This window comes from Hyla sarda, assembly GCF_029499605.1.
Source record: "Hyla sarda isolate aHylSar1 chromosome 1 unlocalized genomic scaffold, aHylSar1.hap1 SUPER_1_unloc_14, whole genome shotgun sequence".
NCBI classification, from domain to species: Eukaryota; Metazoa; Chordata; class Amphibia; order Anura; family Hylidae; genus Hyla; species Hyla sarda.
In genome coordinates, this window is record NW_026607575.1 from 339,476 (window position 1) to 364,985 (window position 25,510).

General features: G+C 46.5%; 1 protein-coding gene across 1 annotated transcript in view; it reads right to left on the minus strand.

The window, feature by feature from the left end:
• LOC130297985 (oocyte zinc finger protein XlCOF7.1-like) overlaps positions 1 to 25,510 on the minus strand; it is a 104,581-nt gene that overhangs the window by 37,249 nt on the left and 41,822 nt on the right. Inside the window, exon 5 of the mRNA XM_056550860.1 lies at positions 1,608 to 2,388. Coding sequence (XP_056406835.1) covers positions 1,608 to 2,388 — 781 coding nt within the window. The remainder of the gene's footprint in view (positions 1 to 1,607; positions 2,389 to 25,510) is intronic.

Below are 25,510 nucleotides of genomic sequence, written 5' to 3' on the forward strand. Positions count from 1 at the left end.
TCCCCTTGTGTTTGTACCCTTGCGCCCTTCTTGTGAACATCTTGTTACCTGGAATTTGTCATCAGTTTCCTTACTCATGTTGCGTACGTATCTGGCTGGACACGATTTGGTTAATGTAATTTGAATTTTCCAGTATTCTATAGAATTTTCCAGTACCGTATATACTCGAGTATAAGCCGACCCGAGTATAAGCCGAGACCCCTAATTTCAACCCAAAATCCCAGGAAAAGTTATTGACTCGAGTATAAGCCTAGGGTGGGAAATACATCATCCCCCCCTGTCATCATCCAGACCCGTCATTAACATCCTCATCACCGCCTGTCATCATCCAGACCCTCATCATCATCACCTGTCATCATCCCACACCCCCCCTTCATCATCCCCTTGTCATCATCCCCACCCCCCTTCATCATCCCCTTGTAATCATCCCACACACCCCCCCCCCTTCATCATCCCCACCCCCCTTCCTCATCCCACACCCCCACTTCATCATCCTCTTATCATCCGCCCTCAGTGGTTTTCAACCTGCGGACCTCCAGAGGTTTCAAAACTACAACTCCCAGCAAGCCCGGGCAGCCATCGGCTGTCCGGGCTTGCTGGGAGTTGTAGTTTTGAAACCTCCGGAGGTCCGCAGGTTGAAGACCACTGCGGCCTTCGACATCATCCAGCCCCCTCTCACCCCCTTTAGTTCTGTACAGTACTCGCCTCCGCTCGGCGCTGGTCCGATGCTGCAGGACTGTCCGGTGAGGAGGTCGTCCGGTGGGATAGTGGTTCCGGGCTGCTATCTTCACCGGGGGCGCCTCTTCTCCGCGCTGCGGGCCCGAAATAGAGGCGTTGCCTGGACGATGGCGCAGAAGTACGTTGGCAAGGCAACGTGACTATTCTGGGGCCGGGTATGAAGCGCTTAGAAGAGGCCTCCCCGGTGAAGATAGCAGCCCGGAACCACTATCCCACCGGACAACCTCCTCACCGGACAGTCCTGCAGCACCGGACCAGCGCCGAGCGGAGGCGAGTACTGTACAGAACTAAAGGGGGGTGAGAGGGGGCTGGATGATGTCGAAGGCCGCAGTGGTCTTCAACCTGCGGACCTCCGGAGGTTTCACAACTACAACTCCCAGCAAGCCCGGACAGCCGATGGCTGCCCGGGCTTGCTGGGAGTTGTAGTTTTGAAACCTCTGGAGGTCCGCAGGTTGAAGACCACTGCGGGTCGAGAGTTCACTCGAGTATAAGCCGAGGGGGGTGTTTTCAGCACGAAAAATCGTGCTGAAAAACTCGGCTTATACTCGAGTATATACGGTGCTTCTCTTTCTCAGTTTGAGGTTTACTGAGATGCTTCATTGTTCCCTGATCGGGAGTTTGGTGTTATGTAACGCCTGAACATAGACTTGTTCTGCACCAATATACTTGTACGGTGATTGCACTTTGTTTGTTTCTTTGATTTTATTTGAAACTGAATAAAACTTTAATTGGAAAAAAAAAAAAAACATAATAATAAATCTGTAATTTATTCTACACAACATTATTCTGGTGTATGTTCTGCCATAATCCAGGCCCATAAGGTATAGTAATGGGGGTAGGGTTTCTTATCTGATGAGTTTTAAAGTCTAATTTCCATGAAAAACATTTTCTACATACACAACATCAAAGTGTCTTTTCTCATGTCTAACAAGATGTGAGTTACTTCTAAAACATTTCCCACATTCTGAACAAGAATATGGCTTTTCTCCTGTGTGTATTCTCTCATGTATAACAAGATCTGATTTTTGTTTAAAACATTTTCCACATTCTGAACATGAATACGGCTTCTCTCCTGTGTGACTTCTCTTATGTGTAATAAAATTTGTTTGCTCTCTGAAACATTTCCCACATTCTGAACAAGAATACGGTTTCTCTCCTGTGTGAATTCTCTCATGTCGAACAAGATCTGATTTTTGTTTAAAACATTTCCCACATTCTGAACATGAAAACGGCTTCTCTCCTGTGTGAATTCTCTCATGTACAATAAGAGCTGATTTATCTGTAAAACATTTTCCACATTCTAAACATGAACACGGCTTCTCTCCTGTGTGAATCCTCTCGTGTGTAACAAGTAATGATTTCTGTTTAAAACATTTTCCACATTCTGAACATGAATATGGCATCTCTCCTGTGTGAATTCTCTGGTGAATAACAAGATACGATTTTTGTTTAAAACATTTTCCACATTCTGAACATGAATACGGCTTCTCTCCTGTGTGAATTCTCTCATGTATAACAAGATGTGATTTTCTTTTAAAACATTTTCCACATTCTGAACATGAATACGGCTTCTCTCCTGTATGAATTCTTTTGTGTGTTAAAAGATGTGATCTTTGTGTAAACAGTTTCCCACATTCATTACATTGAATCCTTTTCCCATGTTTCTGCTGTGTCCATGTGGTAACAATGTGCGGTTGGTCAGGAGAAGGTTCCTCGTGATCTGGAGGATCATTATATGATAGATCTGGATGGACATTAGGGGTAAGGAGGTCTTCTCCTGAGGAGCGCTCCATGATCTCTCCATCTTGTCCTGAGGAGCGCTCCATGATCTCTCCATCTTCTCCTGAGGAGCGCTCCATGATCTCTCCATCTTCTCCTTTATCACTCACAGATAACATGACGTCTTCTATGTTCTTACTGGGATTTCCTGTTGGGATAAAAATGGATTATGGGAAATGTATAAATTATTATTAGGTTGGAAACACACAAGAAGTTTTGATGTTTTGATGCAGTTTTTGATGGTCACCTGACCCCAGAAGAGAATACAGAGGAGAGGAAAGTTTTTTTTTTTTTTTTTTGGGGGGGGGGGTAACTTTGGCCACTGACTCTGCTTATAACAGGTAACTTTGGGGTTAACTTTGGGCAGATTTTTCTGCTTATAACAGCATTTAGAAATATATGAGCCACCGGGAGGAGCTATGTAAGAGAAGACTGAGCCACCAGGAGGAGCTCTGTAAGAGAAGACTGAGCCACCAGGAGGAGCTATGTAAGGGAAGACTGAGCCACCAGGAGGAGCTATGTAAGAGAAGACTGAGCCACCAGGAGGAGCTATGTAAGAGAACACTGAGCCACCAGGAGGAGCTATGTAAGAGAAGACTGAGCCACCAGGAGGAGCTATGTAAGAGAAGGCGGAGCCACCAGGAGGAGCTATGTAAGGGATGATTGAGCCACCGGGAGGAGCTATGTAAGAGAAGACGGAGCCACCAGGGGGAGCTATGTAAGGGAAGACTGAGCCACCAGGAGGAGCTATGTAAGAGAAGACGGAGCCACCAGGAGGAGCTATGTAAGAGAAGACTGAGCCACCAGGGGGAGCTATGTAAGAGAAGACTGAGCCACCAGGAGGAGCTATGTAAGAGAAGACTGAGCCACCAGGAGGAGCTATGTAAGAGAAGACTAATCCACCAGGAGGAGCTATGTAAGAGAAGACTGAGCCACCAGGGGGAGCTATGTAAGAGAAGACTGATCCACCAGGAGGAGCTATGTAAGAGAAGACTGAGCCACCAGGAGGAGCTATGTAAGGGAAGACTGAGCCACCAGGGGGAGCTATGTAAGGGAAGACTGAGCCACCAGGAGGAGCTATGTAAGGGAAGACTGAGCCACCAGGAGGAGCTATGTAAGAGAAGACTGAGCCACAAGGAGGAACTATGTAAGGGAAGACTGAGCCACCAGGGGGAGCTAAGTAAGAGAAGACTGATCCCCCAGAAGGAGCTATGTAAGGGAAGACTGATCCACCAGGAGGAGCTATGTAAGGGAAGACTGAGCCACCAGGAGGCGCTATGTAAGAGAAGACTGATCCACCAGGAGGAGCTATGTGAGGGAAGACTGAGCCACCAGGAGGAGCTATGTAAGAGAAGACTGAGCCACCAGGAGGAGCTATGTAATAGAAGACTGATCCACCAGGAGGAGCTATGTAAGGGAAGACTGATCCACCAGGAGGAGCTATGTAAGGGAAGATTGAGCCACCGGGAGGAGCTATGTAAGAGAAGACGGAGCCACCAGGAGGAGCTATGTAAGAGAAGACTGATCCACCAGGGGGAGCTATGTAAGAGAAGACTGAGCCACCAGGAGGAGCTATGTAAGAGAAGACTGATCCACCAGGAGGAGCTATGTAAGAGAAGACTGAGCCACCAGGAGGAGCTATGTAAGAGAAGACTGAGCCACCAGGAGGAGCTATGTAAGGGAAGATTGAGCCACCGGGAGGAGCTATGTAAGAGAAGACTGAGCCACCAGGAGGAGCTATGTAAGAGAAGACTGATCCACCAGGGGGAGCTATGTAAGGGAAGACTGAGCCACCAGGAGGAGCTATGTAAGGGAAGACTGAGCCACCAGGGGGAGCTATGTAAGAGAAGACTGATCCACCAGGAGGAGCTATGTAAGAGAAGACTGAGCCACCAGGAGGAGCTATGTAAGAGAAGACTGAGCCACCAGGTGGAGCTATGTAAGAGAAGACTGAGCCACCAGGAGGAGCTATGTAAGAGAAGACTGATCCACCAGGAGGAGCTATGTAAGAGAAGACTGAGCCACCAGGTGGAGCTATGTAAGAGAAGACTGAGCCACCAGGAGGAGCTATGTAATAGAAGACTGATCCACCAGGAGGAGCTATGTAAGGGAAGACTGATCCACCAGGAGGAGCTATGTAAGGGAAGATTGAGCAACCAGGAGGAGCTATGTAAGGGAAGATTGAGCCACCGGGAGGAGCTATGTAAGAGAAGACGGAGCCACCAGGAGGAGCTATGTAAGAGAAGACTGATCCACCAGGAGGAGCTATGTAAGAGAAGACTGAGCCACCAGGGGGAGCTATGTAAGAGAAGACTGAGCCACCAGGTGGAGCTATGTAAGAGAAGACTGAGCCACCAGGAGGAGCTATGTAATAGAAGACTAATCCACCAGGAGGAGCTATGTAAGAGAAGACTGAGCCACCAGGGGGAGCTATGTAAGAGAAGACTGATCCACCAGGAGGAGCTATGTAAGGGAAGACTGATCCACCAGGAGGAGCTATGTAAGGGAAGATTGAGCCACCAGGAGGAGCTATGTAAGGGAAGATTGAGCCACCGGGAGGAGCTATGTAAGAGAAGACGGAGCCACCAGGAGGAGCTATGTAAGAGAAGACTGATCCACCAGGAGGAGCTATGTAAGGGAAGATTGAGCCACCAGGAGGAGCTATGTAAGGGATGATTGAGCCACCGGGAGGAGCTATGTAAGAGAAGACGGAGCCACCAGGAGGAGCTATGTAAGAGAAGACTGATCCACCAGGAGGAGCTATGTAAGAGAAGACTGAGCCACCAGGGGGAGCTATGTAAGGGAAGACTGAGCCACCAGGAGGAGCTATGTAAGGGAAGACTGAGCCACCAGGAGGAGCTATGTAAGGGAAGACTGATCCACCAGGAGGAGCTATGTAAGGGAAGACTGAGCCACCAGGAGGAGCTATGTAAGGGAAGACTGAGCCACCAGGAGGAGCTATGTAAGGGAAGACTGATCCACCAGGGGGAGCTATGTAAGAGAAGACGGAGCCACCAGGAGGAGCTATGTAAGAGAAGACTGAGCCACCAGGAGGAGCTATATAAGGGAAGACTGAGCCACCAGGAAGAGCTACGTAAGAGAGGACTGAGCCACCAGGGGGAGCTATGTAAGGGAAGATTGAGCCACCGGGAGGAGCTATGTAAGGGAAGACTGAGCAACCAGGAGGAGCTATGTAAGAGAAGACTGATCCACCAGGAGGAGCTATGTAAGGGAAGACTGATCCACCAGGAGAAGGTATGTAAGAGAAGACTGATCCACCAGGAGGAGCTATGTAAGGGAAGACTGAGCCACCAAGAGGAGCTATGTAAGGTAAGACTGAGCCACCAGGAGGAGCTATGTAAGGGAAGACTGAGCCACCAGGAGGAGCTATGTAAGGGAAGACTGAGCAACCAGGATGAGCTATGTAAGGGAAGACTGAGCCACCAGGAAGAGCTATGTAAGAGAAGACGGAACCACCAGGGGGAGCTATGTAAGGGAAGACTGAGCCACCAGGAGGAGCTATGTAAGGAAAGACTGAGCCACCAGTAGGAGCTATGTAAGAGAAGACGGAGCCACCAGGAGGAGCTATGTAAGAGAAGACTGAGCTACCAGGAGGAGCTATATAAGGGAAGACTGAGCCACCAGGAAGAGCTATGTAAGAGAAGACTGAGCCACCAGGGGGAGCTACGTAAGGGAAGACTGAGACACCAGGAGGAGCTATGTAAGGGAAGACTGAGCAACCAGGAGGAGCTATGTAAGAGAAGACTGATCCACCAGGAGGAGCTATGTAAGGGAAGACTGAGCCACCAGGAGGAGCTATGTAAGGGAAGACTGAGCAACCAGGATGAGCTATGTAAGGGAAGACTGATCCACCAGGAGGAGCTATGTAAGGGAAGACTGAGCCACCAGGGGGAGCTATGTAAGAGAAGACTGATTCACCAGGAGGAGCTATGTAAGGGAAGGCGGAGCCACCAGGAGGAGCTATGTAAGAGAAGACTGAGCCACCAGGAGGAGCTATGTAAGGGAAGACTGATCCACCAGGAGGAGCTATGTGAGGGAAGACTGAGCCACCAGGAGGAGCTATGTGAGGGAAGACTGAGCCACCAGGAGGAGCTATGTGAGGGAAGACTGAGCCACCAGGAGGAGCTATGTAAGGGAAGACTGAGCCACCAGGAGGAGCTATGTAAGGGAAGGCTGAGCCACCAGGAGGAGCTATGTAAGAGAAGACTGAGCCACCAGGGGGAGCTATGTAAGGGAAGACTGAGCCACCAGGAGGAGCTATGTAAGGGAAGACTGATCCACCAGGAGGAGCTATGTAAGGGAAGACTGAGCCACCAGGAGGAGCTATGTGAGGGAAGACTGAGCCACCAGGAGGAGCTATGTAAGGGAAGACTGAGCCACCAGGAGGAGCTATGTGAGGGAAGACTGAGCCACCAGGAGGAGCTATGTAAGGGAAGGCGGAGCCATTGGGAAATGACAGATGTGTCCAGTCTGTGAGATCCAGGAGAAAAGGAAATTATATACACTTGGGATGGAATTTATCAAAGATTTACCTGCTAGTTCGGGTGTACAAAATGGCTTAATTTGTCAGTGTTAAAATTTACGACTTTTCTTTGGATTTTTGGTTTACACAAGAAATCAGGTTGAGTTGTTATACACAGATTTGTAATAAGTTTAATAAAGCGGTGATGGAGTCTACATGGGCTCAGACCAGTCTCTGGGTTCACACTACCTTTTGGACATACATTCCCACCGTATCCGGTTTTCTGACCAGACCTAAAACTGTGGTATACTGCGGCTTTAGGTCCGGTCAGAAAACTGGATATGGGGCAAAAAGGAGCCGAATCTTACTCCGGTCGGCTCATTCAAATGAATAAGATGGGGGCGGGGTCCCCGCATGTCCAAAACGTAGTGTGAACCCTGGCCATGGACAGCGAAGGACTGAAAGATGGTTTCCCCTGCCCGGCAACAGACAAAAAACACTTCATGTTGTTTACCTATAAAGCTTATAAGGACAATGGAATGTGTAATGTCATGTGACCTGCCTAAAGTGGGGGATTTTAAACTGTTGATTACCTCATGTCTTGGGGAGGGGGACATAAAAACTGCTGTTTTACCTCAATAAATCAGTTTATGTTCTGAGTTCACATGGACCAGAGGTGAGTGATGTCTTCTCTGAGGGGACATAATGATCACATGGTTCTGGTGTCTTCTCTGAGGAGACATAAGGATCACATGGTTCTGGTGTCTTCTCTGAGGGGACATAATGATCACATGGTTCTGGGGTCTTCTCTGAGAGGACATAAGGATCACATGGTTCTGGGGTCTTCTCTGAGGGGACATAAGGATCACATGGTTCTGGGGTCTTCTCTGAGAGGACATAATGATCACATGGTTCTGGTGTCTTCTCTGAGGAGACATAAGGATCACATGGTTCTGGTGTCTTCTTTGAGAGGACATAAGGATCACATGGTTCTGGTGTCTTCTCTGAGGAGACATAATGATCACATCGTTCTGGTGTCTTCTCTGAGAGGAAATAATGATCACATGGTTCTGGTGTCTTCTCTGAGGAGACATAAGGATCACATGGTTCTGGTGTCTTCTCTGAGGGGACATAATGATCACATGGTTCTGGTGTCTTCTCTGATGGGACATAAGGATCACATGGTTCTGGTGTCTTCTCTGAAGACATAATGATCACATGGTTCTGGTGTCTTCTCTGAGAGGACATAACGATCACATGGTTCTGGTGTCTTCTCTGAGGACATAATGATCACATGGTTCTGGTGTCTTCTCTGAGGGGACATAATGATCACATGGTTCTGGTGTCTTCTCTGATGTGACATAAGGATCACATGGTTCTGGTGTCTACTCTGAGGACATAATGATCACATGGTTCTGGTGTCTTCTCTGATGTGACATAAGGATCACATGGTTCTGGTGTCTTCTCTGAGGACATAATGATCACATGGTTCTGGTGTCTTCTCTGAGAGGACATAATGATCACATGGTTCTGGTGTCTACTCTGAGGGGACATAATGATCACATGGTTCTGGTGTCTTCTCTGAGGAGACATAATGATCACATGGTTCTGGTGTCTTCACTTAGAGGACATAAGGATCACATGGTTCTGGTGTCTTCTCTGAGGGGACATAAGGATCACATGGTTCTGGTGTCTTCTCTGATGGGACATAAGGATCACATGGTTCTGGTGTCTTCTCTGAGAGGACATAAGGATCACATGGTTCTGGTGTCTTCTCTGAGAGGACATAATGATCACATGGTTCTGGGGTCTTCTCTGAGGGAACGTAATGATCACATGGTTCTGGTGTCTTCTCTGAGGGGACATAATGATCACATGGTTCTGGTGTCTTCTCTGAGGTGACATAAAGATCACATGATTCTGGTGTCTTCTCTGAGGTGACATAAAGATCACATGGTTCTGGTGTCTTCTCTGAGGACATAATGATCACATGGTTCTGGTGTCTTCTCTGAGGACATAATGATCACATGGTTCTGGTGTCTTCTCTGAGAGGACATAATGATCACATGGTTCTGGTGTCTTCTCTGAGGGGACATAAGGATCACATGGTTCTGGTGTCTTCTCTGAGGACTTAATGATCACATGGTTCTGGTGTCTTCTCTGAGGTGACATAAGGATCACATGGTTCTGGTGTCTACTCTGAGGGGACATAATGATCACATGGTTCTGGTGTCTTCTCTGAGGAGACATAATGATCACATGGTTCTGGTGTCTTCACTTAGAGGACATAAGGATCACATGGTTCTGGTGTCTTCTCTGAGGGGACATAATGATCACATGGTTCTGGTGTCTTCTCTGAGGGGACATAAGGATCACATGGTTCTGGTGTCTTATCTGAGGGGACATAATGATCACATGGTTCTGGTGTCTTCTCTGAGGAGACATAATGATCACATGGTTCTGGTGTCTTCTCTGAGGGGACATAAGGATCACATGGTTCTGGTGTCTTCTCTGAGGACATAATGATCACATGGTTCTGGTGTCTTCTCTGAGGACATAAGGATCACATGGTTCTGGTGTCTTCTCTGAGGGGACATAATGATCACATGGTTCTGGGGTCTTCTCTGAGAGGACATAATGATCACATGGTTCTGGTGTCTTCTCTGAGGGGACATAATGATCCCATGGTTCTGGTGTCTTCTCTGAGGGGACATAATGATCACATGGTTCTGATGTCTTCTCTGAGGGGACATAAGGATCACATGGTTCTGGTGTCTTCTCTGAGGACATAATGATCACATGGTTCTGGTGTCTTCTCTGAGGAGACATAATGATCACATGGTTCTGGGGTGTTCTCTGAGAGGACAAAAGGATCACATGGTTCTTGTGTCTTCTCTGAGGGGACATAATGATCACATGGTTCTGGTGTCTTCTCTGAGGGGACATATTGATCACATGGTTCTGGTGTCTTCTCTGAGAGGACATAATGATCACATGGTTCTGGTGTCTTCTCTGAGGAGACATAAGGATCACATGGTTCTGGTGTCTTCCCTGAGGGGACATAATGATCACATGGTTCTGGTGTCTTCTCTGAGGTGACATAAGGATCACATGGTTCTGGTGTCTTCACTGAGGAGACATAAGGATCACATGGTTCTGGTGTCTTCTCTGAGGAGACATAATGATCACATGGTTCTGGTGTCTTCTCTGAGGAGACATAAGGATCACATGGTTCTGGTGTCTTCTCTGAGAGGACGTAATGATTACATGGTTCTGGGGTCTTCTCTGAGGAGACATAAGGATCACATGGTTCTGGTGTCTTCTCTGAGGGGACATAATGATCACATGGTTCTGGGGTCTTCTCTGAGAGGACATAATGATCACATGGTTCTGGTGTCTTCTCTGAGGGGACATAATGATCCCATGGTTCTGGTGTCTTCTCTGAGGAGACATAATAATCACATGGTTCTGGTGTCTTCTCTGAGGGGACATAATGATCACATGGTTCTGGGGTGTTCTCTGAGAGGACAAAAGGATCACATGGTTCTTGTGTCTTCTCTGAGGGGACATAATGATCACATGGTTCTGGTGTCTTCTCTGAGGGGACATATTGATCACATGGTTCTGGTGTCTTCTCTGAGAGGACATAATGATCACATGGTTCTGGTGTCTTCTCTGAGGAGACATAAGGATCACATGGTTCTGGTGTCTTCCCTGAGGGGACATAATGATCACATGGTTCTGGTGTCTTCTCTGAGGTGACATAAGGATCACATGGTTCTGGTGTCTTCACTGAGGAGACATAAGGATCACATGGTTCTGGTGTCTTCTCTGAGGAGACATAAGGATCACATGGTTCTGGTGTCTTCTCTGAGAGGACGTAATGATTACATGGTTCTGGGGTCTTCTCTGAGGAGACATAAGGATCACATGGTTCTGGTGTCTTCTCTGAGGGGACATAAGGATCACATGGTTCTGGTGTCTTCTCTGAGGAGACATAATGATCACATGGTTCTGGTGTCTTCTCTGAGAGGACGTAATGATTACATGGTTCTGGGGTCTTCTCTGAGGAGACATAAGGATCACATGGTTCTGGGGTCTTCTCTGAGGGGACATAATGATCACATGGTTCTGGTGTCTTCTCTGAGGTGACATAATGATCACATGGTTCTGGTGTCTTCTCTGAGGGGACATAATGATCACATGGTTCTGGTGTCTTCTCTGAGGGGACATAATGATCACATGGTTCTGGTGTCTTCTCTGAGGGGACATAACGATCACATGGTTCTGGTGTCTTCTCTGAGGACATAATGATCACATGGTTCTGGTGTCTTCTCTGAGGGGACATAATGATCACATGGTTCTGGTGTCTTCTCTGAGGGGACATAATGATCACATGGTTCTGGTGTCTTCTCTGAGGGGACATAAGGATCACATGGTTCTGGTGTCTTCTCTGAAGGGACATAATGATCACATGGTTCTGGTGTCTTCTCTGAGGGGACATAAGGATCACATGGTTCTGGTGTATTCTCTGAAGGGACATAATGATCACATGGTTCTGGTGTCTTCTCTGAGGGGACATAATGATCACATGGTTCTGGTGTCTTCTCTGAGAGGACATAATGATCACATGGTTCTGGTGTCTTCTCTGAGGACATAAAGATCACATGGTTCTGGTGTCTTCTCTGAGAGGACATAAGGATCACATGGTTCTGGTGTCTTCTCTGAGGGGACATAAGGATCACATGGTTCTGGTGTCTTCTCTGAGGGGACATAATGATCACATGGTTCTGGTGTCTTCTCTGAGAGGACATAAGGATCACATGGTTCTGGTGTCTTCTCTGAGGGGACATAAGGATCACATGGTTCTGGTGTCTTCTCTGAGGGGACATAAGGATCACATGGTTCTGGTGTCTTCTCTGAGGGGACATAAGGATCACATGGTTCTGGTGTCTTCTCTGAGGACATAAAGATCACATGGTTCTGGTGTCTTCTCTGAGAGGACATAAGGATCACATGGTTCTGGTGTCTTCTCTGAGGAGACATAATGATCACATGGTTCTGGTGTCTTCTCTGAGGAGACATAATGATCACATGGTTCTGGGGTCTTCTCTGAGGGGACATAAGGATCACATGGTTCTGGTGTCTTCTCTGAGGGGACATAATGATCACATGGTTCTGGTGTCTTCTCTGAGGAGACATAATGATCACATGGTTCTGGTCTCTTCTCTGAGGAGACATAAGGATCACATGGTTCTGGTGTCTTCTCTGAGGGGACATAATGATCACATGGTTCTGGTGTCTTCTCTGAGGAGACATAAGGATCACATGGTTCTGGTGTCTTCTCTGAGGACATAATGATCACATGGTTCTGGTGTCTTCTCTGAGGGGACATAATGATCACATGGTTCTGGTGTCTTCTCTGAGGGGACATAATGATCACATGGTTCTGGTGTCTTCTCTGAGGGGACATAATGATCACATGGTTCTGGTGTCTTCTCTGAGGGGACATAATGATCACATGGTTCTGGGGGCTTCTCTGAGGGGACATATGGATCACATGATCTCAGGACAACAGAGTGACCCAGTTGTGGTATCAGGACTCCCCCGTGGTGTTTGCGTTACTGAGCAATAGTGAATCACAGCCCGGAATTATTATCCAACTGTACTGTGAACTGTCACCGGGTTACGGTAATGTAGCCTCAACTGAAGAAACCTCAGAATTCCCTCTGTAAATGTATTATTACATACCTGGGGTAACACCTCCTGGAATTATTACATTCCAAGGGTAACACCTCCTGGTATTATTACATACCTGGGGTAACACCTCCTGGAATTATTACATACCTGGGGTAACACCTCCTGGAATTATTACATTCCAAGGGTAACACCTCCTGCAATTATTACATACCTGGGGTAACACCTCCTGGAATTATTACATACCTGGGGTAACACCTCCTGGAATTTCCTCCTTCACTTCCCTCATACATGGGTGATGGTCCCTCATCCTCTCTTCTTCATCCTCCACTTTATTATTAGTCAGATCTCCCCCCTGATGTGACATATAGAACAATTCACTACAATACAGCAGACAGGAGGAGCAACAGAGACCCCCAAAATCTACCCCCACATCTATGACTGCAGGACCCCCCTATAGAGATATAGGATCAGCCTCATCTACCTGATGCTTCTCTGGGACATTTCCCGCTGGACAGTCCTGGGAATACAGAGGACGGGGACACCTCTCGGGTGGATTTCTATCAATGACTCCATCTGTAGGGAACACACAGTGATGAATAGATTATTCCATGTGATGATCAGATGATGGGTGTAGTAGTATCTAGGAGACCCTCCACCAATAAAAGTCTCCCCCTCCTTACACTGCTGATCGGCCCAGAAATCCGTCTCCTCTTCTGCTTCATCTTTAACCTCAACCTTAATATCCATCAGATCTTCACCCTAAAGAAAGAAAAAAAAAAAAAAAAGAAAGTGGCTCCCGAATTCCACCATAACCTGGGGGGCACACGGCCCCATGGTCCCCAGTATACATGTCCCCTCCTCCTCCTTATTTCCTTCTTCCTCCTTTATCTCCACAGGTTGTTTTCCTCAGTTATTCTGCCCGGTAACAGCTGTTCTGCTGAGAGATGGATTCCTGCTTCTGATTGGAGGATCAGATTCTGCCCGGTAACCATGATCTTCTGCCCAGCGATGCTCCAGCCCAACAACAGCATTCTGATTGGCTGGAGGCCCATTGGCGGGAAAAGTATTTCCCTTCTATACTGGGCTGTGGTGTCTCCAGCTCAGTCACCTGTGGGAAGATTAGAAGAAGCCCCGCCCTCCCCCTTTTATTTCACTTTCCTTTCCCTCACAATGTGTAATAGAAGAGGTAAGTGACCCGAGAAGTCATGGGGGACATGTCTATTATTATATATTATTGTGGTTCTGCTATTTTATTACTACGACTTTGGTTTGAGGATTTGGTATTGTCATCATAGATATTTATTTCTTCTTGGGCAGAAGATCGTGGGGGCCCCATCCAGATCTCTTTAATTAGGGTGGGACCTATGGTGCCACCAGCATGGGTTCAATCACTTTATGTTCATATTTAGGGGAGACTTTAACGCCATCTACCTGATGCTTCTCTGGGACATTTCCCTCTGGACAGTCCTGGGAATACAGAGGACGGGGACACCTCTCGGGTGGATTTCTATCAATGACTCCATCTGTAGGGAACACACAGGGAATGAATACATCAGTGCTGGATAGATTTCTATGTTACTAGGTAGTGAGAGTGATATCTATATATATATATATATATCTCTTCTTACCTTGTGATGTGAGGGGCCGGTGATCCTCCATCATGACTATGTCCTGGTACAGATCCTTGTGTCCTTCTACATACTCCCACTCCTCCATGGAGAAATAGACTGCCACATCCTGACACCTTATAGGAACCTGACACACAATGATACCGTCATCACCAGACCCCTCCATTACTGTATAATGTCCCAGCAGTGTCACCTCTCTAATCATCACCAGACCCCTCCATTACTGTATAATGTCCCAGCAGTGTCACCTCTCCAATCATCACCAGACCCCTCCATTACTGTATAATGTCCCAGCAGTGTCACCTCTCCAGTCATCACCAGACCCCTCCATTACAGTATAATGTCCCAGCAGTGTCACCTCTCCAGTCATCACCAGACCCCTCCATTAATGTATAATGTCCCAGCAGTGTCACCTCTCTAATCATCACCAGATCCCTCCATTACTGTATAATGTCCCAGCAGTGTCACCTCTTCAGTCATCACCAGACCCCTCCATTACTGTATAATGTCCCAGCAGTGTCACCTCTCCAGTCATCACCAGACCCCTCCATTACTGTATACTGTCCCAGCAGTGTCACCTCTCTAATCATCACCAGACCCCTCCATTACAGTATAATGTCCCAGCAGTGTCATCTCTCCAGTAATCACCAGACCCCTCCATTACTGTATAATGTCCCAGCAGTGGCACCTCTCAAATCATCATCAGACCCCTCCATTACCGTATAATGTCCTAGCAGTGTCACCTCTTCAGTCATCACCAGACCCCTCCATTACTGTATAATATCCCAGCAAGGTCACCTCTCCAGTCATCACCAGACCCCTCCATTACTGTATAATGCCCCAGCAGTGTCACCTCTCTAATCATCAACAGACCCCTCCATTACTGTATAATGTCCCAGCAGTAATCTCCTTACTACTGAGGTGACACACTGTAATAAACCTCCTCCTCATGTAATCTCCTTACTACTGGGGTGACACACTGCAACAAATCTCCTCCTCATGTAATCTCCATACTACTGGGGTGACACACTATAACAAACCTCCTCATGTAATCTCTATACTACTGTGGTGACACACTGTAACAAACCTCCTCCTTATGTGATCTCCTTACTACGGGGGGGGGGGGGGGGAGGGACACACTGTAACAAACCTCCTCCTCATGTAATCTCCTTACTACTGAGGTGACACACTGTAACAAACCTCCTCCTCATGTAATCTCCTTACTACTGGGGTGACACACTGTAACAAACCTCCTCCTCATGTAATCTCCTTACTACTGGGGTGACACACTGTAACAAACTTCCTCCTCATGTAATCTCCTTACTACTGGGGTGACACACTGTAACAAACCTCCTCATGTAATCTCCTTACTACTGGGGTGACACACTGTAACAAACCTCCTCCTAATGTAATCTCCTTACTACTGGGGTGACACACTGAAACAAACTTCCTCCTCATGTAATCTCCTTACTACTGGGGTGACACACTGTAACAAACCTCCTCCTCATGTAATCTCCTTACTACTGGGGTGACACACTGTAACAAACCTCCTCCTCGTGTAATCTCCTTACTACTGGGGTGACACACTGTAACAAACCTCCTCCTCATGTAATCTCCTTACTACTGGGGTGACACACTGTAACAAACCTCCTCCCCAAGTCATCTCCTTACTACTGGGGTGACACACTGTAACAAACCTCCTCATGTAATCTCCTTACTACTGGGGTGACACTGTAACAAACCTCCTCTTCATGTAATCTCCTTACTACTGGGGTGACACACTGTAACAAACCTCCTCCTCATGTAATCTCCTTACTACTGGGGTGACACACTGTAACAAACCTTCTCCTTATGTAATCTCCTTACTACTGGGATGACACACTGTAACAAACCTCCTCCTCATGTAATCTCCTTACTACTGGGGTGACACACTGTAACAAACCACCTCCTCATGTAAGCTCCTTACTACTGGGGTGACACTGTAACAAACCTCCTAATGTAATCTCCTTACTACTGGGGTGACACACTGTAACAAACTTCCTCCTCATGCATTCTCCTTACTACTGGGGTGACACATTGTAACAAACCTCCTCCTCATGTAATCTCCACACTACTGGGGTGACACACTGTAACAAACCTCCTCCTTTTGTGATCTCCTTACTACTGGGGTGACACACTGTAACAAACCTCCTCCTCATATAATCTCCTTACCACTGGGGTGACACACTGTAACAAACCTCCTCCTCATGTGATCTCCTTACTACGGAGGTGACACACTGTAACAAACCTCCTCCTTATGTGATCTCCTTACTACGGAGGTGACACACTGTAACAAACCTCCTCCTCATTTAATCTCCTTACTACTGGGGTGACATATTGTAACAAACCTCCTCCTCATGTAATCTCCTTACTACTGGGGTGACACACTGTAACAAACCCCCTCCTCATGTAATCTCCATACTACTGGGGTGACACACTGTAACAATTATCCTCCTCATGTAATCTCCTTACTCCTGTGGTGACACACTGTAACAAACCTCCTCCTTATGTAATCTCCTTACTACTGGGGTGACACACTGTAACAAACCTCCTCCCCATGTAATCTCCTTACTACTGGGGTGACACACTGTAACAAACCTCCTCCTCATGCAATCTCCTTACTACTGGGGTGACACACTGTAACAAACCTCCTCCCCATATAATCTCCTTACTACTGGGGTGACACACTGTAACAAACCTCCTCATGTAATCTCCTTACTACTGGGGTGACACACTGTAACAAACCTCCTCCTCATGTAATCTCCTTACTACTGGGGTGACACACTGTAACAAACATTCTCCTCATGTAATCTCCTTACTACTGGGGTGACACACTGTAACAAACCTCCTCATGTAATCTCCTTACTACTGGGGTGACACACTGTAACAAACCTCCTCCCCATATAATCTCCTTACTACTGGGGTGACACACAGTAACAAACCCCATCCTCATGTAATATCCTTACTACTGGGGTGACACACAGTAACAAACCCCATCCTCATGTAATATCCTTACTACTGGGGTGACACACTGTAACAAGCCTCCTCATGTAATCTCCTTACTACTGGGGTGACACACTGTAACAAACCTCCTCCTCATGTAATCTCCTTACTACTGGGGTGACACACTGTAACAAACCTTCTCCTCATGTAATCTCCTTACTACTGGGGTGACACACTGTAACAAACCTCCTCATGTAATCTCCTTACTACTGGGGTGACACACTGTAACAAACCTCATGTAATCTCCTTACTACTGGGGTGACACACTCTAACAAACCTCCTCCTCATGTAATCTCCTTACTACTGGGGTGACACACTGTAACAAACCTCCTCCTCATGTAATCTCCTTACTACTGAGGTGACACACTGTAACAATCCTCCTCCTCATGTAATCTCCATACTACTGGGGTGACACACCGTAACAATCCTCCTCCTCGTGTAATCTCCTTACTACTGGGGTGACACACTGTAACAAACCTCCTCATGTAATCTCCTTACTACTGGGGTGACACACTGTAACAAACCTCCTCCTCATGTAATCTCCTTACTACTGGGGTGACACACTGTAACAAACCTCCTCCTCATGTAATCACCTTACTACTGGGGTGACACACTGTAACAAACCTCCTCCTCATGTAATCTCCTTACTACTGGGGTGACACACTGTAACAAACCTCCTCCTCATGTAATCACCTTACTACTGGGGTGACACACTGTAAAAACCTCCTCCTCATGTAATCTCCTTACTACTGGGGTGAGACACTGTAACAAACCTCCTCCTCATGTAATCTCCTTACTACTGGGGTGACACTGTAACAAACCCCCTCCTCATGTAATCTCCTTACTACTGGGGTGACACACTGTAACAAACCTCCTCATGTAATCTTCTTACTACTGGGGTGACACACTGTAACAAACCTCCTCATGTAATCTTCTTACTACTGGGGTGACACACTGTAACAAACCTCCTCATGTAATCTCCTTACTACTGGGGTGACACACTGTAACAAACCTCCTCCTCATGTAATCTCCTTACTACTGGGGTGACACACTGTAACAAACGTCCTCCTCATGTAATCTCCTCACTACTGGGGTGACACACTGTAACAAACCTCCTCATGTAATATCCTTACTACTGGGGTGACACACTGTAACAAACCTCCTCCTCATGTAATCTTTTTACTACTGGGGTGACACACTGTAACAAACCTCCTCATGTAATCTCCTTACTACTGGGGTGACACACTGGAACAAACCTCCTCCTCATGTAATATCCTTACTACTGGGGTGACACACTGTAACAAACCTCCTCCTCATGTAATCTCCTTACTACTGGGGTGACACACTGTAACAAACCTCCTCCTTATGTAATCTTCTTACTACTGGGGTGACACACTGTAACAAACCTCCTCATGTAATCTCCTTACTACTGGGGTGACACACTGGAACAAACCTCCTCCTTATGTAATCTCCTTACTACTGGGGTGACACACTGGAACAAACCTCCTCCTCATGTAATCTCCTTACTACTGGGGTGACACACTGGAACAAACATCCTCCTCATGTAATCTCCTTACTACTGGGGTGACACTGTAACAAACCTCCTCATGTAATCTCCTTACTACTGGGGTGACACACTGTAACAAACCACCTCCTCATGTAATCTCCTTACTACTGGGGTGACACACTGTAACAAACCACCTCCTCATGTAATCTCCTTACTACTGGGGTGACACACTGTAACAAATCTCCTCCTCATGTAATCTCCTTACTACTGGGGTGACACACTGTAACAAACCTCCTCCTCATGTAATCTCCTTACTACTGGGGTGACACACTGTAACAAACCTCCTCCCCATGTAATCTCCTTACTACTGGGGTGACACACTGTAACAAACCTCCTCCTAATGTAATCTCCTTACTACTGGGGTGACACACTGAAACAAACTTCCTCCTCATGTAATCTCCTTACTACTGGGGTGACACACTGTAACAAACCTCCTCCTCATGTAATCTCCTTACTACTGGGGTGACACACTGTAACAAACCTCCTCCTCATGTAATCTCCTTACTACTGGGGTGACACACTGTAACAAACCTCCTCCTCATGTAATCTCCTTACTACTGGGGTGACACACTGTAACAAACCTCCTCCCCAAGTCATCTCCTTACTACTGGGATGACACACTGTAACAAACCTCCTCATGTAATCTCCTTACTACTGGGGTGACACTGTAACAAACCTCCTCTTCATGTAATCTCCTTACTACTGGGGTGACACACTGTAACAAACCTCCTCCTCATGTAATCTCCTTACTACTGGGGTGACACACTGTAACAAACCTTCTCCTTATGTAATCTCCTTACTACTGGGATGACACACTGTAACAAACCTCCTCCTCATGTAATCTCCTTACTACTGGGGTGACACACTGTAACAAACCACCTCCTCATGTAAGCTCCTTACTACTGGGGTGACACTGTAACAAACCTCCTAATGTAATCTCCTTACTACTGGGGTGACACACTGTAACAAACTTCCTCCTCATGCATTCTCCTTACTACTGGGGTGACACATTGTAACAAACCTCCTCCTCATGTAATCTCCACACTACTGGGGTGACACACTGTAACAAACCTCCTCCTCATGTAATCTCCTTACTACTGGGGTGACACACTGTAACAAACCTCCTCCTTTTGTGATCTCCTTACTACTGGGGTGACACACTGTAACAAACCTCCTCCTCATAATCTCCTTACCACTGGGGTGACACACTGTAACAAACCTCCTCCTCATGTGATCTCCTTACCACGGAGGTGACACACTGTAACAAACCTCCTCCTTATGTGATCTCCTTACTACGGAGGTGACACACTGTAACAAACCTCCTCCTCATTTAATCTCCTTACTACTGGGGTGACATATTGTAACAAACCTCCTCCTCATGTAATCTCCTTACTACTGGGGTGACACACTGTAACAAACCCCCTCCTCATGTAATCTCCATACTACTGGGGTGACACACTGTAACAATTATCCTCCTCATGTAATCTCCTTACTACTGGGGTGACACACTGTAACAAACCTCCTCCCCATATAATCTCCTTACTACTGGGGTGACACACAGTAACAAACCCCATCCTCATGTAATATCCTTACTACTGGGGTGACACACAGTAACAAACCCCATCCTCATGTAATATCCTTACTACTGGGGTGACACACTGTAACAAACCTCCTCATGTAATCTCCTTACTACTGGGGTGACACACTGTAACAAACCTCCTCCTCATGTAATCTCCTCACTACTGGGGTGACAAACTGTAACAAACCTCCTCCTCATGTAATCTCCTTACTACTGTGGTGACACACTGTAACAAACCTTCTCCTCATGTAATCTCCTTACTACTGGGGTGACACACTGTAACAAACCTCCTCATGTAATCTCCTTACTACTGGGGTGACACACTGTAACAAACCTCATGTAATCTCCTTACTACTGGGGTGACACACTCTAACAAACCTCCTCCTCATGTAATCTCCTTACTACTGGGGTGACACACTGTAACAAACCTCCTCCTCATGTAATCTCCTTACTACTGAGGTGACACACTGTAACAAACCTCCTCCTCATGTAATCTCCATACTACTGGGGTGACACACTGTAACAAACCTCCTCCCCATGTAATCTCCTTACTACTGGGGTGACACACTGTAACAAACCTCCTCCTCATGTAATCTCCATACTACTGGGGTGACACACCGTAACAATCCTCCTCCTCGTGTAATCTCCTTACTACTGGGGTGACACACTGTAACAAACCTCCTCATGTAATCTCCTTACTACTGGGGTGACACACTGTAACAAACCTCCTCCTCATGTAATCTCCTTACTACTGGGGTGACACACTGTAACAAACCTCCTCCTCATGTAATCACCTTACTACTGGGGTGACACACTGTAAAAACCTCCTCCTCATGTAATCTCCTTACTACTGGGGTGAGACACTGTAACAAACCTCCTCCTCATGTAATCTCCTTACTACTGGGGTGACACTGTAACAAACCCCCTCCTCATGTAATCTCCTTACTACTGGGGTGACACACTGTAACAAACCTCCTCATGTAATCTCCTTACTACTGGGGTGACACACTGTAACAAACCTCCTCATGTAATCTTCTTACTACTGGGGTGACACACTGTAACAAACCTCCTCATGTAATCTTCTTACTACTGGGGTGACACACTGTAACAAACCTCCTCATGTAATCTCCTTACTACTGGGGTGACACACTGTAACAAACCTCCTCCTCATGTAGTCTCCTTACTACTGGGGTGACACACTGTAACAAACGTCCTCCTCATGTAATCTCCTCACTACTGGGGTGACACACTGTAACAAACCTCCTCATGTAATATCCTTACTACTGGGGTGACACACTGTAACAAACCTCCTCCTCATGTAATCTTTTTACTACTGGGGTGACACACTGTAACAAACCTCCTCATGTAATCTCCTTACTACTGGGGTGACACACTGGAACAAACCTCCTCCTCATGTAATATCCTTACTACTGGGGTGACACACTGTAACAAACCTCCTCCTCATGTAATCTCCTTACTACTGGGGTGACACACTGTAACAAACCTCCTCCTTATGTAATCTTCTTACTACTGGGGTGACACACTGTAACAAACCTCCTCATGTAATCTCCTTACTACTGGGGTGACACACTGTAACAAATCTCCTCCTCATGTAATCTCCTTACTACTGGGGTGACACACTGTAACAAACCTCCTCCTCATGTAATCTCCTTACTACTGGGGTGACACACTGTAACAAACCTCCTCCTCATGTAATCTCCTTACTACAGGGGTGACACACTGTAACAAACCACCTCCTCATATAATTTCCTTACTACTGGGGTGACACACTGTAACAAACCTCCTCCCCATGTAATCTCCTTACTACTGGGGTGACACACTGTAACAAACCTCCTCCTCATGTAATCTCCTTACTACTGGGATAACACACTGTAACAATCCTCCTCCTCATGTAATCTCCTTACTACTGGGGTGACACACTGTAACAAACCTCCTCCTCATGTAATCTCCTTACTACTGGGGTGACACACTGTAACAAACCTCCTCCTCATGTAATCACCTTACTACTGGGGTGACACACTGTAAAAACCTCCTCCTCATGTAATCTCCTTACTACTGGGGTGAGACACTGTAACAAACCTCCTCCTCATGTAATCTCCTTACTACTGGGGTGACACTGTAACAAACCCCCTCCTCATGTAATCTCCTTACTACTGGGGTGACACACTGTAACAAACCTCCTCATGTAATCTCCTTACTACTGGGGTGACACACTGTAACAAACCTCCTCATGTAATCTTCTTACTACTGGGGTGACACACTGTAACAAACCTCCTCATGTAATCTTCTTACTACTGGGGTGACACACTGTAACAAACCTCCTCATGTAATCTCCTTACTACTGGGGTGACACACTGTAACAAACCTCCTCCTCATGTAGTCTCCTTACTACTGGGGTGACACACTGTAACAAACGTCCTCCTCATGTAATCTCCTCACTACTGGGGTGACACACTGTAACAAACCTCCTCATGTAATATCCTTACTACTGGGGTGACACACTGTAACAAACCTCCTCCTCATGTAATCTTTTTACTACTGGGGTGACACACTGTAACAAACCTCCTCATGTAATCTCCTTACTACTGGGGTGACACACTGGAACAAACCTCCTCCTCATGTAATATCCTTACTACTGGGGTGACACACTGTAACAAACCTCCTCCTCATGTAATCTCCTTACTACTGGGGTGACACACTGTAACAAACCTCCTCCTCATGTAATCTCCTTACTACTGGGGTGACACACTGTAACAAACCACCTCCTCATATAATTTCCTTACTACTGGGGTGACACACTGTAACAAACCTCCTCCCCATGTAATCTCCTTACTACTGGGGTGACACACTGTAACAAACCTCCTCCTCATGTAATCTCCTTACTACTGGGATAACACACTGTAACAATCCTCCTCCTCATGTAATCTCCTTACTACTGGGGTGACACACTGTAACAAACCTCCTCCTCATGTAATCTCCTTACTACTGGGGTGACACACTGTAACAAACCTCCTCCTCATGTAATCACCTTACTACTGGGGTGACACACTGTAAAAACCTCCTCCTCATGTAATCTCCTTACTACTGGGGTGAGACACTGTAACAAACCTCCTCCTCATGTAATCTCCTTACTACTGGGGTGACACTGTAACAAACCCCCTCCTCATGTAATCTCCTTACTACTGGGGTGACACACTGTAACAAACCTCCTCATGTAATCTCCTTACTACTGGGGTGACACACTGTAACAAACCTCCTCATGTAATCTTCTTACTACTGGGGTGACACACTGTAACAAACCTCCTCATGTAATCTTCTTACTACTGGGGTGACACACTGTAACAAACCTCCTCATGTAATCTCCTTACTACTGGGGTGACACACTGTAACAAACCTCCTCCTCATGTAGTCTCCTTACTACTGGGGTGACACACTGTAACAAACGTCCTCCTCATGTAATCTCCTCACTACTGGGGTGACACACTGTAACAAACCTCCTCATGTAATATCCTTACTACTGGGGTGACACACTGTAACAAACCTCCTCCTCATGTAATCTTTTTACTACTGGGGTGACACACTGTAACAAACCTCCTCATGTAATCTCCTTACTACTGGGGTGACACACTGGAACAAACCTCCTCCTCATGTAATATCCTTACTACTGGGGTGACACACTGTAACAAACCTCCTCCTCATGTAATCTCCTTACTACTGGGGTGACACACTGTAACAAACCTCCTCCTTATGTAATCTTCTTACTACTGGGGTGACACACTGTAACAAACCTCCTCATGTAATCTCCTTACTACTGGGGTGACACACTGTAACAAACCTCCTCCTCATGTAATCTCCTTACTACTGGGGTGACACACTGTAACAAATCTCCTCCTCATGTAATCTCCTTACTACTGGGGTGACACACTGTAACAAACCTCCTCCTCATGTAATCTCCTTACTACTGGGGTGACACACTGTAACAAACCTCCTCCTCATGTAATCTCCTTACTACTGGGGTGACACACTGTAACAAACCACCTCCTCATATAATTTCCTTACTACTGGGGTGACACACTGTAACAAACCTCCTCCCCATGTAATCTCCTTACTACTGGGGTGACACACTGTAACAAACCTCCTCCTCATGTAATCTCCTTACTACTGGGATAACACACTGTAACAATCCTCCTCCTCATGTAATCTCCTTACTACTGGGGTGACACACTGTAACAAACCTCCTCCTCATGTAATCTCCTTACTACTGGGGTGACACACTGTAACAAACCTCCTCCTCATGTAATCTCCTTACTACTGAGGTGACACACTGTAACAAACCTCCTCCTCATGTAATCTCCTTACTACTGGGGTGACACACTGTAACAAACCTCCTCCTTATGTAATCTTCTTACTACTGGGGTGACACACTGTAACAAACCTCCTCATGTAATCTCCTTACTACTGGGGTGACACACTGTAACAAACCTCCTCCTCATGTAATCTCCTTACTACTGGGGTGACACACTGTAACAAATCTCCTCCTCATGTAATCTCCTTACTACTGGGGTGACACACTGTAACAAACCTCCTCCTCATGTAATCTCCTTACTACTGGGGTGACACACTGTAACAAACCTCCTCCTCATGTAATCTCCTTACTACTGGGGTGACACACTGTAACAAACCACCTCCTCATATAATTTCCTTACTACTGGGGTGACACACTGTAACAAACCTCCTCCCCATGTAATCTCCTTACTACTGGGGTGACACACTGTAACAAACCTCCTCCTCATGTAATCTCCTTACTACTGGGATAACACACTGTAACAATCCTCCTCCTCATGTAATCTCCTTACTACTGGGGTGACACACTGTAACAAACCTCCTCCTCATGTAATCTCCTTACTACTGAGGTGACACACTGTAACAAAACTCCTCCTCATGTAATCTCCTTACTACTGGGATAACACACT